This window comes from Microcaecilia unicolor, chromosome 5 (genome assembly GCF_901765095.1).
Source record: "Microcaecilia unicolor chromosome 5, aMicUni1.1, whole genome shotgun sequence".
Taxonomy (NCBI): Eukaryota; Metazoa; Chordata; class Amphibia; order Gymnophiona; family Siphonopidae; genus Microcaecilia; species Microcaecilia unicolor.
This window is the reverse complement of record NC_044035.1, coordinates 17,848,333-17,862,670: the sequence shown is the minus strand read 5'-3', so window position 1 is coordinate 17,862,670 and position 14,338 is coordinate 17,848,333. Positions and strand designations below refer to the sequence as shown.

General features: G+C 42.8%; 1 protein-coding gene across 2 annotated transcripts in view; it reads right to left on the bottom strand.

Moving 5' to 3' along the window:
• CCDC186 (coiled-coil domain containing 186) overlaps window positions 1-14,338 on the bottom strand; it is a 193,935-nt gene that overhangs the window by 116,378 nt on the left and 63,219 nt on the right. For both annotated transcript variants that reach the window (XM_030202692.1, XM_030202693.1), the window contains exons 5-7: window positions 13,035-13,163; window positions 10,801-11,013; window positions 4,358-4,477 (exon numbers count right to left, since the gene is read on the bottom strand). In XM_030202692.1, the coding sequence (XP_030058552.1) occupies window positions 4,358-4,477; window positions 10,801-11,013; window positions 13,035-13,163 (462 nt within the window). The remainder of the gene's footprint in view (window positions 1-4,357; window positions 4,478-10,800; window positions 11,014-13,034; window positions 13,164-14,338) is intronic.

Genomic DNA, 14,338 nt, shown 5'->3' with positions numbered 1-14,338 from the left:
GCGGGGTACAAATGTAACAAAAATAAAATAGATACTATTGGATATTCTACATGGAATGTTGCTACTATTGGAGATTCTACATGGAATGTTGCTATTCCACTAGCAACATTCCATGTAGAAGCCTGCGCGGCCACATTGGTGATCTGCAAGGGCCGACTTCTACATGGAATGTTGCTAGTGGAATAGCAACATTCCATGTAGAATCTCAAATAGTAGCAACAGTGGAGGAGTGGCCTAGTGGTTAGGGTGGTGGACTTTGGTCGGGGGAACTGAGTTCGATTCCCACTTCAGGCACAGGCAGCTTCTTGTGACTCTGGGCAAGTCACTTAACCCTCCATTGCCCCATGTAAGCCGCATTGATCCTGCCATGAGTGGGAAAGCGCAGGGTACAAATGTAACAAAAATAAAATAGATACTATTGGAGATTCTACATGGAATGTTGCTACTATTGGACATTCTACATGGAATGTTGCTACTATTGGAGATTCTACATGGAATGTTGCTATTCCACTAGCAACATTCCATGTAGAAGCCTGCGCGGCCACATTGGTCATCTGCAAGGGCCGACTTCTACATGGAATGTTGCTAGTGGAATAGCAACATTCCATGTAGAATCTCAAATAGTAGCAACAGTGGAGGAGTGGCCTAGTGGTTAGGGTGGTGGACTTTGGTCCTGGGGAACTGAGTTCGATTCCCACTTCAGGCACAGGCAGCTCCTTGTGACTCTGGGCAAGTCACTTAACCCTCCATTGCCCCATGTAAGCCGCATTGAGCCTACCATGAGTGGGAAAGCGCGGGGTACAAATGTAACTAAAATAAATAACTAACCATTCCTCTCAGATCTCTGTACTCCAAATGCATGACATTGCACTTTTTTTTTTTTGCACTGAATCTTAATTGGTAGGTATTAGCCCGCTCCTAGAATCTTCTTAGATCACATTTCATTCTTAACATTTGACCTCCCTGCATCTCATCTTCTATTGTTTTCACTGTTTACTTCAATTTGTATACTGCCCTTCCTACGACACAGTTTAAATCAAAAGAGAGGAAAAGAACTCCCATCAATTTAGTTAAGAAAGGAGAAAAACAGAAGTCCAGAGAGAACAGAAAGTAAAATTTCACATTCCCATCCAGCCACCTGGATGGGAATGAATATGCCAGTTCTGAGGTGAGCCCTAAAACAATGAAAGGAGGGTTCAGCTCTCTGAGGAAAGGGAGGTGGTGTTCCACAGAGGAACAGCAAAGGTGGTGACAGAATGCTTAGTTGATTCAAGCCTGGCTCGTGACACAGTGGGGAGTGATGAGAGTAATCATGAAGCGAACGGAGCGAACAAGCAGGAGTGTGGAATGTTCATGTTTATTTAAAAGATTTGATTTGCCACCACATCTGGTCTGAGGTCACAGCGGTTTACAATAAAATTATAAAAACAACATACATAAAAAGAACCCATTCACACTAAAGCAAACAGCATAGATAACTACTTCAATTTACCACATAAATCTGGTGATGTGTCAGAATACCACCTAGCCCAACATCACATTCAAGGAAATCTAAATGAAAGCTGAAAAAAGTGGGTTTTCAGCAGAACCGTCAACTTGGGTGAAGAAAGTTCTGATTCAATAAAAGGACATTATATATTCCTTATTTCCTTGACCCTTATTGTACTTGTATACCCTAACCTTACCTGACCCTTATTTTATACTGTATTTGTTTAACATTTACCGGACCTGGCGATCGCCTTTATGGTATTATGTAAGCCACGTTGAGCTTGCTAATGGGTGGGAAAATGTGGGATACAAATGTTACAAATAAATAAATAAATTCCATGTTTTTGGTGCTAAAAACTTATGCATCCAGCTTTTCTTACATAAGCACACAACTATGGAAAGCACTACCAAAAGCCGTGAAAACAACGTACATCCACCTAAACTTCCGGAAATCACTAAAAACTTACCTGTTCAAAAAAGCATACCCTACTGACCCTACTTACAGTGGGGGAAATAAGTATTTGATCCCTTGCTGATTTTGTAAGTGTGCCCACTGACAAAGACATGAGCAGCCCATAATTGAAGGGTAGGTTATTGGTAACAGTGAGAGATAGCACATCACAAATTAAATCCGGAAAATCACATTGTGGAAAGTATATGAATTTATTTGCATTCTGCAGAGGGAAATAAGTATTTAATCCCTCTGGCAAACAAGACCTAATACTTGGTGGCAAAACCCTTGTTGGCAAGCACAGCGGTCAGACGTCTTCTGAAGTTGATGATGAGGTTTGCACACATGTCAGGAGGAATTTTGGTCCACTCCTCTTTGCAGATCATCTCTAAATCATTAAGAGTTCTGGGCTGTCGCTTGGCAACTCGCAGCTTCAGCTCCCTCCATAAGTTTTCAATGGGATTAAGGTCTGGTGACTGGCTAGGCCACTCCATGACCCTAATGTGCTTCTTCCTGAGCCACTCCTTTGTTGCCTTGGCTGTATGTTTTGGGTCATTGTCGTGCTGGAAGACCCAGCCACGACCCATTTTTAAGGCCCTGGCGGAGGGAAGGAGGTTGTCACTCAGAATTGTACGGTACATGGCCCCATCCATTCTCCCATTGATGCGGTGAAGTAGTCCTGTGCCCTTAGCAGAGAAACACCCCCAAAACATAACATTTCCACCTCCATCTTGACAGTGGGGACGGTGTTCTTTGGGTCATAGGCAGCATTTCTCTTCCTCCAAACACGGCGAGTTGAGTTCATGCCAAAGAGCTCAATTTTTGTCTCATCTGACCACAGCACCTTCTCCCAATCACTCTCGGCATCATCCAGGTGTTCACTGGCAAACTTCAGACGGGCCGTCACATGTGCCTTCCGGAGCAGGGGGACCTTGCGGGCACTGCAGGATTGCAATCCGTTATGTCGTAATGTGTTACCAATGGTTTTCGTGGTGACAGTGGTCCCAGCTGCCTTGAGATCATTGACAAGTTCCCCCCTTGTAGTTGTAGGCTGATTTCTAACCTTCCTCATGATCAAGGATACCCCACGAGGTGAGATTTTGCGTGGAGCCCCAGATCTTTGTCGACTGACAGTCATTTTGTACTTCTTCCATTTTCTTACTATGGCACCAACAGTTGTCTCCTTCTCGCCCAGCGTCTTACTGATGGTTTTGTAGCCCATTCCAGCCTTGTGCAGGTGTATGATCTTGTCCCTGACATCCTTAGACAGCTCCTTGCTCTTGGCCATTTTGTAGAGGTTAGAGTCTGACTGATTCACTGAGTCTGTGGACAGGTGTCTTTCATACAGGTGACCATTGCCGACAGCTGTCTGTCATGCAGGTAACGAGTTGATTTGGAGCATCTACCTGGTCTGTAGGGGCCAGATCTCTTACTGGTTGGTGGGGGATCAAATACTTATTTCCCTCTGCAGAATGCAAATAAATTCATATACTTTCCACAATGTGATTTTCCGGATTTAATTTGTGATGTGCTATCTCTCACTGTTACCAATAACCTACCCTTCAATTATGGGCTGCTCATGTCTTTGTCAGTGGGCACACTTACAAAATCAGCAAGGGATCAAATACTTATTTCCCCCACTGTAAAATACCTGAACCCTGCAACACTACCAAACCAAAGAACGTAATGGACATAACGTAACTCTTCCTCTATATGATTCCTAATATGTTTGTTCCACATGAATGTTATTCTACCATAACATCACTGTGTAACTGTTTATACCGGTATTGGCGAACGCATTTACGGTACTATGTAAGCCACATTAAGCCTGCAAATAGGTGGGAAAAAGTGGGATACAAATGTAACAAATAAATAAGTAAATAAAAAAGTATGTGAAATTCCTAGTTCATTCATAATGGTGCTGGAAAGACAAGGCAATAGGCGTTCGTAGACCAGACAATGCAAGATGGTGTATAAGGGATAGTCAAAGAAGAAAGGAAAGATGGAATACCCAAATGGAGTGTCTTATGTGCAATGGTTAAAATCTTAAACCAAGTGAAAAACTTTATAGGTAGCCAATGTGATTGCAGAGGACAGGTAAGAGGGATTGCTAGTATGTAAGACCTTATGGGCCCAAGTTAAAGTTTAAAGTGAATCCTGTACTGAAAGCTGATTGCACTGGAGAAAGAGTGGAGAAATATGAGAGGGCAGTCGGGATGGTCTTAGTGTTGTGTCCAGCTCTAAATCCAGATTGGTGAGGATGAAGAATATTAGAACGTCTACATGGTCAAATAGCTGAAATCAATTTCTCCATGAGCTTAGATAAAAACTAAATTAGATTAGTAAGGGTCGAGTTGGCCCACAAGAGTAGGTACACTTCGTTGTCAGGACTTCGTTGTTTTAATTTCACACACTAACCTTGTGAGTATCCATTTCAGTCTTTAGTTTGTTTTGGGCCCATTTTACTTTAATAATTTGAGAATTGATTTCTTCTTTTAGTTTTTCAATCTCCTTGTTGAGTCGAACAGCTTCACTTTCCTAGAATTTAAAAAAAAAAAATTACATAAAATTGAAAGCTCAATTTTAAGCTTTGTTTAAACAACTCTAAAGATTATTTATTTTGCCCAGCAATCTCCTCTTATTCCATTGAGCTTTCCAACTCAGTCGGAACAGTGAGCTTCCATTCACCACTACTAAGAATTTCTCTCACCATTCTTAGTCCTCCTCCCTCCCTCCCAATCATTGAAGCAACAATCCTGAAGTAGAAGACAAGGATTAGTATGCCAAGAATTTGGCCACTAGGTGTCATCATTGGCTGGGACACTACCTCACAAAAACAGGGGAAGAGGGGTTTGGAAACTGAACTTGGCCTCTGATGGCAGTGGACAGCAATTTGCTTGCACCATTTCAGGGACTTGGCGACCATCTTTTGTCGTAAAAAGTATTTACCCGGACAGATTCAGGAATATTTCTAATTTATCAAGTATGTTTTTACAAACGATTCACTATATTTGAAAAACAGTATTTTCTTTATAATAGACATTCACTTGAATAATACATCTTCAGGTTTGAAATCTGGAAAGCATATACAGAATATCAAACTTGTGTTTTAATTAAACACCTCTTTCACATTAAGACTACAGAGTCAAATAGTATTCGATACTAGAACAGAACATGTAATCCAACATTTGGTGATGTGTACCTCACTAATAGATAAAAACTTCTTTTGGGTTCTCCCTCCTAAATCAGCTGGGAGCGCTCCCTCCTTCCTATTTTCGTACTCAAGAGGCCGATGCAGTTACCTTGCGTTAGAGCACTGCACAGTTTCCTAATGCAAACATTTGGTTCTCAAATGATGTAAGCAAACAGTATACAAATAGGCTGAGCACAATAAATGTGTGCTGTCATGGGAGAGTACATTGGACACAAGTGCAGGTAGATAGAGAGAGAGAGAGAGAGAGAAACTAATGAACTTTAGCAAACTGATGAAGACCCATCTCTTTAACAAGGCATACCACAAAGATCAACCAATGTAACACACACAATTCCTCCACATATATTCAAAACTGTCTTATATCTGCTTGTCATGCTATTATCTTGTTTTATCATAATTACATTGCTTGTTATACTACTATCTTGCTTTTCATTATCATATTGCCCAAGATTCCTCTGTAACACTAAATGTGTATTTCCTAATGTCTTCCATTTTTCAAGACGTATTGTAAGCCACATTGAGCCTGCAAAAAGGTGGGAAAATGTGGGATACAAATGCAACAAAATAAATAAATAAAATAAGATAGAGAGATAGAGATAGAAAGAGAAAGAGGAGAGAGAAAGAGAGAGAGAAAGAAAGAAAGAAAGAGAAACAGAGACAGAGAAAGAGAAAAAGAGAAAAATAGAATGAGAAAGATAGAGAGAGCGAGAGAGAGAGAATGAAGAGAGATAGAACGAGAGAGATTGTAAGCTCTTTGAGCAGGGACTGTCTTTCTTCTATGTTTGTGCAGCGCTGCGTACGCCTTGTAGCGCTATAGAAATGCTAAATAGTAGTAGTAGTAGTAGTACAGAGAGATAGAGATAGAGAGAGAACGAGAGAGAGAACTAGGTCTTGTACACAAAATTATGCATCGGCACTGGCCAGATTGCACGCATACACATCCGTGCACAAGCTGGAATGCTGTTTTCTGCATAATACACTAATAGTTCTAGCATATACTTGTACGAATCAGATGAGTGTCGATATCCATTTCTCAACAGTCCAGCACACCTCCCCTCAACTTTGTCTTATCTTTTTTAATTATTTTTGTTACATTTGTACCCTGCGCTTTCCCACTCATGGCAGGCTCAATGCAGCTTACATGGGGCAATGGAGGGTTAAGTGACTTGCCCAGAGTCACAAGGAGCTGCCTGAAGTGGGAATGGAACTCAGTTCCTCAGGACCAAAGTCCACCACCCTAACCACTAGGCCACTCCTCCACTGTTGCTGCTATTTGAGATTCTACATGGAATGTTGCTATTCCAATGTGGCCGCGCAGGCTTCTGCTTCTGTGAGTCTGACGTCCTGCACGTACGTGCAGGACGTCAGACTCACAGAAACAGAAGCCTGCGCAGCCTTCTACATGGAATGTTGCTAGTGGAATAGCAACATTCCATGTAGAATCTCCAATAGTCTCTATTTTATTTTTGTTACATTTGTACCCTGCGTTTTCCCACTCATGGCAGGCTCAATGCGGCAATGGAGGATTAAGTGACTTGCCCAGAGTCATAAGGGGCTGCCTGTGCCAGAGGTGGGAATCAAACTCAGTTCCTCAGGACCAAAGTCCACCACCCTAACCACTAGGCCACTCCTCCACTGTTGCTACTATTTGAGATTCTACATGGAATGTTGCTATTCCACTAGCAACATTCCATGTAGAAGTCGGCCCTTGCAGATCACCAATATGGCCGCGCAGGCTTCTGCTTCTGTGAGTCTGACGTGCAGGACGTCAGACTCACAGAAACAGAAGCCTGCGCAGCCTTCTATATGGAATGTTGCTAGTGGAATAGCAACATTCCATGTAGAATCTCCAACAGTAGCAACATTCCATGTAGAATCTCCAATAGTATCTATTTTATTTTTGTTACATTTGTACCCTGCGCTTTCCCACTCATGGCAGGCTCAATGTGGCTTACATGGGGCAATGGAGGGTTAAGTGACTTGCCCAGAGTCACAAGGAGCTGCCTGTGCCTGAAGTGGGAATCAAACTCAGTTCCTCAGTTCCCCAGGACCAAAGTCCACCACCCTAACCACTAGGCCACTCCTCCACAAAGTCAGAGAAAATTGTGCACCCTTATGCTCAAAGCAGCAAAAGTAAAAAAAAAAAAAAAAAACAGGCACCCTCATTGGAGGAGTAGCCTAATGGTTACTGCAACAGGCTTTGATCCTGGCGACCTGGGTTCGATTCCCACTGCAGCTCCCTGTGACCTCGGGCAGGTCATTTAAACCTCAATTGCCCCAGGTACACAAACTTTAGATTGTGAACTCCCTCTAGGGACAGAGAAAGTACTGTGTACCCTGCCACAGAACGCCCAAACCACACCTCCTCAGACCTTGTGTGAAAGCACTGGTGTTGTGCTCAAGTCTCGTCTTCTGCAAACTTCTCTGCATTAGCATCAATTTAAATATGCTGTGCACCACTAGCTCACACACGTATCTTTCTAAATAGGTTGTACACAAAATTGGGCACAAAAGCCAAGCTAACCTGTGCACAAAACCTAGTGCACTTTATTGAATCAGCTGCTCAGTATCCACATTTCTCTAGAATCATTTCCATTACTGAAGCAGTGCTCTATTTCTCCCTTTTTAACAAGCATTTTATTTACTTATTACTACATTTATATCCAGGGGTGTGCTGGTAAATTTTTAACAACAGGCTCTTTCTCCGGACGTAGCCAGCTCTGCAGCTGGAAGGGCCAGGGATGGCCGCGGAGGGGGGGGGGGGGGAACAACACTTGCCTCTCTCTCCTCCCTCCCTTCGTGCGGGCATGCTACACATACCTTTGCTGGCAGCCAATAAATGGACTGCCACCACTCCCAACCTCTTGCTCTGAGCAGCATGCTGAAACTTCTCACACATGCTAGAGAAGTCCCAGCCTGCTGCTCAGAGCTGGAAACAAGGAGTGGGGAGCAGCAGCAGTCTATTTACTTGGCTGGCAGGGCTCAGCATCCCCACCAGCAAAGTAAAAGAGAATTCAGCAGGGGGCCCAAGCCCACATTTTGGGAGCCAGTTGTTAAAGTAGCCATGGAAGGCCCTACTTTAACAACCGGCTCCCAAAATTCTTAAAAACTTAACAACCGGCTCTTGCGAGCCTGTGAGAGCCTGCTCCAGCACACCACTGGATATATCCCACATTTTCCCACTGATTGCAGGCTCAAAGTGGCTTACAATAAATCTGTAATACACTATAGTACAAGAGGTACAATTATACAATTGAGAAGTATGAATAGAATAACTATTAAGCAGCAATAGATAAATGATAATAACGGGTAATTAGTGTCCTTGAAACATATTAATGGTAAGAGTTAGTTCGGATTATGTTGAACCTGGGGAATAAGCCTTCTTAAACAGTACTGATTTCAATAATTTTCTGAAGTTTAGGTTAGTTCCCACATTGAAGCCATCAAGCTTATTTCTACTTGCTTTTTACGGATATTTTTTGCTCCAATTAAGTATTACAGGGGAGATTCTATATACGGTGCCTAAAAAACAGGCGCAGATATCAGAGCCGACTAAGCATATTCTGTAAGCTGTGCCTAGATTTAGGCGCAGTATGTAAAACACGCTTAGTTGATAACTCGGGGGCCTAAAACAACATATATCCATTTATACCAACGAAACCACAGCGTAAATCCTGGCACGCAGATTTCAGTGCACTGGGCCATATTCTATAACGTGTAAATTTCGGAATACCCATAACCACGCCCCTTTTGCCTGCGCGCGATATAGTTCAGCACGCTTCATTACAGAATACGCTTAGCCAGTTGTGCGTGTAAATTCTAATTAGTGCCAATTACAGCTCATTATTTCTTGTTACATGCTGTTATCAGCGCTCATTAGCTTGTTAAGTTACGTGCGTTGTTATAGAATCCGCTTGGATTCTGGCACAGCTCTCTAGGCGGGCTATATAGAATCTGGGGGTATGAGTGTCATCTGCAAACCTTATGGGTAGCCTACAAGCTCAGGGTGAACTGCAAGTTCATTTTCAAACAGAAAACCTGTGGAGTTCATCTTTAAAAACTCTAGGCCATGGGGGATTATGGATACAGAAGTACCTGTAAACGAAATCCCTGCATGTCTCATCTTCCCCACCTTTCATCCCATCTCTTTTTCCCCACAACTAGAAGTACATGGACTATGACTAAAGCTGAGGAGAGCAATTTTCAGCCCAAATTTCAGCTAGTTACCCAGGCCCAGGGCTTTTTTTGAGGGGGTACTGAGTACCGGCACCTTTTCTATTGTCTGCTAAAATTGACCCCTGGTCCTCAAGTTTTAATGAAAAACCTCAGGCTCTACACACCAATTCTGCCTTGTCATAGATTCTGTGAGTGGTTGCAGGGGGTCTGGCTATTGTGGGGTGGGTCCATCAGTGATTACCCCACCCCTGAAGGGTCACCTGGCATTCGAGTACTGGCACCTTTTTTGCTAGAAAAAACACACTGCTCTTTAGGATTCCAGAACCTTGCTATCCTTTGGGGTTCTACATGGAATGTTGCTACTCGTTGAGATTCTGCATGGAATCTTTTCACTCTTTAGGATTCCAGAATTTTGCTCTTCTTTGGGGTTCCATATGGAATGTTGCTACTCTTTGAAATTCTGCATGGAATCTTGTCACTCTTTTTAGCAGGGCTTTTTTTGAGGGGCTACTGAGTACCGGCACCTTTTCCATGGTCTGCTAAAATTGACCCCTGGTCCCCAAGTTTTAATGAAAAACCTCAGGCTCTACACACCAATTCTGCCTTGTCATAGATTCTGTGACTGGTTGCAGGGGGTCTGGCTATTGTGGGGTGGGTCCATCAGTGATTACCCCACCCCTGAAGGGTCACCTGGCATTCGAGTACTGGCACCTTTTTTGCTAGAAAAAACACACTGCTCTTTAGGATTCCAGAACCTTGCTATCCTTTGGGGTTCTACATGGAATGTTGCTACTCGTTGAGATTCTGCATGGAATCTTTTCACTCTTTAGGATTCCAGAATCTTGCTCTTCTTTGGGGTTCCATATGGAATGTTGCTACTCTTTGAAATTCTGCATGGAATCTTGTCACTCTTTTTAGCAGGGCTTTTTTTGAGGGGCTACTGAGTACCGGCACCTTTTCCATGGTCTGCTAAAATTGACCCCTGGTCCCCAAGTTTTAATGAAAAACCTCAGGCTCTACACACCAATTCTGCCTTGTCATAGATTCTGTGAGTGGTTGCAGGGGGGCCTGGCTATTGTGGGGAGGGTCCCTCAGTGATCACCCCACCCCTGAAGGGTGGCCTGGCATTTGAGTACCGGCAGCTTTCTCGCTAGATAAAACGCACTGCCCAGGCCAAATCCCTTTTGAAAATCATAATCACAAGCTCTGAACATGGGTGTAAGAACTGGAGTGACCATCTAAAGTGAACGCCTGAACCAGTTCTGATTTTACACCCACACTGCATCTCCAGCCTTCTAGTTCAGTTTCTGAGTTTACAAGTCCACAGATGTAACAGAAGTAAAACCAAGACCTGCTCAGTTTGTCACTTGTCAGGGGCTAGATGGTCACCCTGGTGAGAATAGTTGCGCAAGCAGCAGCTCCAGCCACTTTTCAAAAGCAGGATAAAAGCGTGAGTGTCTCGTGCAACTACCTTTGTCTCATAGAGCTGCTGCAGTCGCCCCTTCTCCTGGGTGAGCTGTTTGATTTTCGTAGCGTGCTTCTCGACTTCTTTATTAGCATCTCTTAATCTACGCTCCAGTGCTTCCTTTTCCTTTCGAAGGTCCAGCGATTCTTTTTCTCCCCGAACGTATTTCATTACCATCGCTTCTTTTTCTTGGCGAGCTTCGTCACACCTTTTATTTGCCTTACAAAACAGATAATTCATAAACAAAATTAATTTGTTCTATCATTTCAGACTGTATAAAAGAACAAAGTGAACGCTCTTAACACAAAACTGACCAAGCACCTGCTATGGCAGAACTCTATAGCAATATAAACCAAAGAGTACTGTGTTCAAAAGCTAATACTCAGTAGCAGAAGGCAAAGAAAGAAACACAAACAACATTATGGAAGATAGAGACTATACAGCCTATCCAGTCTGCTCATCTATTCTAACAGCTAAGCTCTACAAACTCCTTTCTCTCCCTCAGAGATCCTTTGTACTTGTCCCATGCTTTCTAGAATTGAGATACAGTCCTCATCACCCTGAGAAGTTGTTCCAGACATCCACCTCTTTCTGTATAAAAACATTTCCTTAAGATTACTCCCGAGTCTATCCCCTTTCACCTTCATCCTAGGACCTCATGGAGTTATTTAAATGTCTCTATCATATTTCCCCTTGTCCACCTTTCTTTCAGTATACACTTTAAGATCTTCAAGACTGTCCTATATGATTTATGATTAACCCTTTGGACTGGCTCCAATGCTTGCAATGAACCATTGAATGATCTACGTAAAGGCTGACTTAGGGAAGGGAGTTTATGAGACACCAGGCATAATGACAGTCAGGGGTACGGATAGGTTGAAAGAGAATGGGTGGGAGGGAAGGGAGGGGGAGGTGGGGATAGGGAGGGGTTAATATGTAGAATGGTCTACTGAACCCTCATGGGATAATATGCGTATTGATGATGTTGTGTATTAAAAAACAATGTAAAGCATATTGTTGGGGACACTTTGATCTGGTGGGATTCATAGACACAACAGTTGTCGCTAGTTTGACACAATTTGGGGGATGGGGCAGGGCCATACTGTTAAAAGATTGATGAAGGTCTGTTTCATTTTGGTATTACTGACTGTATGTTTAAATATTGAAATTCATCAATAAAAAAATGTTGAAACTAAACCCTTTGGACTGGCTGCATCTGGTTTGCATGCTTTTTAAAGTGCAGACTCCAGAACGGCTCACAGTACTCCAAACAAGGTTTCACCAGAGACACTATCACGGTCTCCTTTCTGTTGGCCATTCCTCTCCCTGTGCAACCAAGTATCTTTCTGGCTTTTACTGTTGCATTTTCTACTTGTTTGGCCACCTTAAGTTCACCAGACACGATCAGCCCAGGTCCCAGTCTTCTCTCATGCACAGAAGTACTACACCAGGGGTGTCCAAACTCGGCCCTCGCCAGATCGGGTTTTCAGGATTTCACCAATGAAAAGGCATGATATCAATTTGCATACAGTGGAGACGTGCATGTAAATAGATCTCATGCATATTCATTGAAGAAATCCTGAAAACCCGACTAGACTGCGGTACCCAAGGACCGGTGTTGGACAACCCTGCTCTATAGTGTACTGCTCCCTTGGGTTTTTGCAGCCCAAAATGCATGGCCCTGCAATTTGAAGCATTAAATTTTAGTTGCTAAATACTGGAACATTCCTCCTTATGTTATCCACACCTTTACCTTGTTGCAGATTTTGCATCACACTGCAAAGAGTCAAATTATTTCCACAGCCCTTTCATGCGAGCGCTTATAAAAATGTTGAAAAGAAGTGCCCCACAGATCAATCCCTGTGGCACACCACTGGTAATATTCCTAAGTTCAGAGGGAAATGTTTCAGCTACAGGATTATACAGCCACCAAATCTTTTTCATACATTTTTGGCACAATGAGTCTTTACAGGGTTTGGTGCTTTTCAAATTACCAAAAAAAATAAACAAAAAAAACATTACGGGCCTCTTCTTCAGATGAGAACCAACTTCCTCATATGCAAATTATCTGTGAAACATCACAAACACTTGTGAGATAATTCAGGATTCCCAGCAAATTGTTCGGCAGTCTGACAGCTTGGAACAGAATGCAATGTGATCTGATGAAAAGTAATAACTCCACCATATCATGCTTTACTTTCAACAGAAAGGTAGTGTTTTTCCCTCTCCAAGTTACCTACCTGGTCCATGCGAAAGGCCATCTCCTTGTGCAGCTGCTGAATGGCATTTTTGGCTCCTGCATCCTGGGAGATTAGTTTATCTTTGGAATCCTTAAGTTCCTTATGGAGTTCCTCTATCCTGCCTTCCAACTGGAAAACAAATACTAGTTCACTTCACAGAACGCAAAGGCACAAATTTCAATCTACTACTAGAAAGTGCAAAATTTTATAAAAACATCATTACAAGGTAGCTTTGGGTATTCTGAAATCACAAATGATGTGGTCCTGAGTGGTGTTAAACTCATTATGACATGAATAAGCAGGCAACTGGAAGTGGAGGAGTAGCCTAATGGTTAGTGCAGCGGACTTTGATCCTGGGGAACTGGGTTCGATTCCCACTGCAGCTTCTCGTGACTCTAAGCAAGTCACTTAACCCTCCATTGCCCCAGGTACAAATAAGTACCTGTATATACTATGTAAACCGCCTTGAATGTAGTTGCAAAAACCACAGAAAGCCAGTATATCAAGTCGAATTTCCCTTTCCCTATTTGAGATTCTACATGGAATGTTGCTGTTGCTACTATTTGAGATTCTGGAATGTTGCTGCTATTTGAGGTTCTAGATGGAATGTTGCTGTTGCTACTATTTGAGATTCTGGAATGTTGCTGCTATTTGAGGTTCTAGATGGAATGTTGCTGTTGCTACTATTTGAGATTCTGGAATGTTGCTGCTATTTGAGGTTCTAGATGGAATGTTGCTACTGGAGTAGCCTAGTGGTTAGTGCAGTGGACTCTGATCCTGGGGAACTGGGTTCGATTCCCACTGCAGCTCCTTGTGACTCTGGGCAAGTCACTTAATCCTCCATTGCCCCAAGAACCAAAACTTAGATTGTGAGCCTAGGGACAGAGGAAGTACCTGCATACATTGTGTACAGCGTTGCGTACATCTAGTAGCGCTATAGAAATGATTACTAGTAGTAGTAATATACAGAAAGGAAAACTCCTAGGATGTCTATGCATTACAAGGAGTAGCGTTCTAAAGCATTTTGCTTTACATATGGATATTTGGGTCTTCTAAACTGCACAACTGAACACACGCTTTTAAGTACATGGGACTAGATTCTGTAAATGGCTCCCAAATTTGGACACTGAACGCTATTCTATAAACAGCACTCTGACTTGGGTGCAGTTTATAGAATAGCACCAGGATCAGCACCCAACTCTGAGCGTGAGGATTTACACCAACCAAAACCTGGTGTAAGTCCTCGTGCATAAATCAGGTACGGATCCCCCAAACTCTATAACAGAGTGCTCATCTTTAGTGAA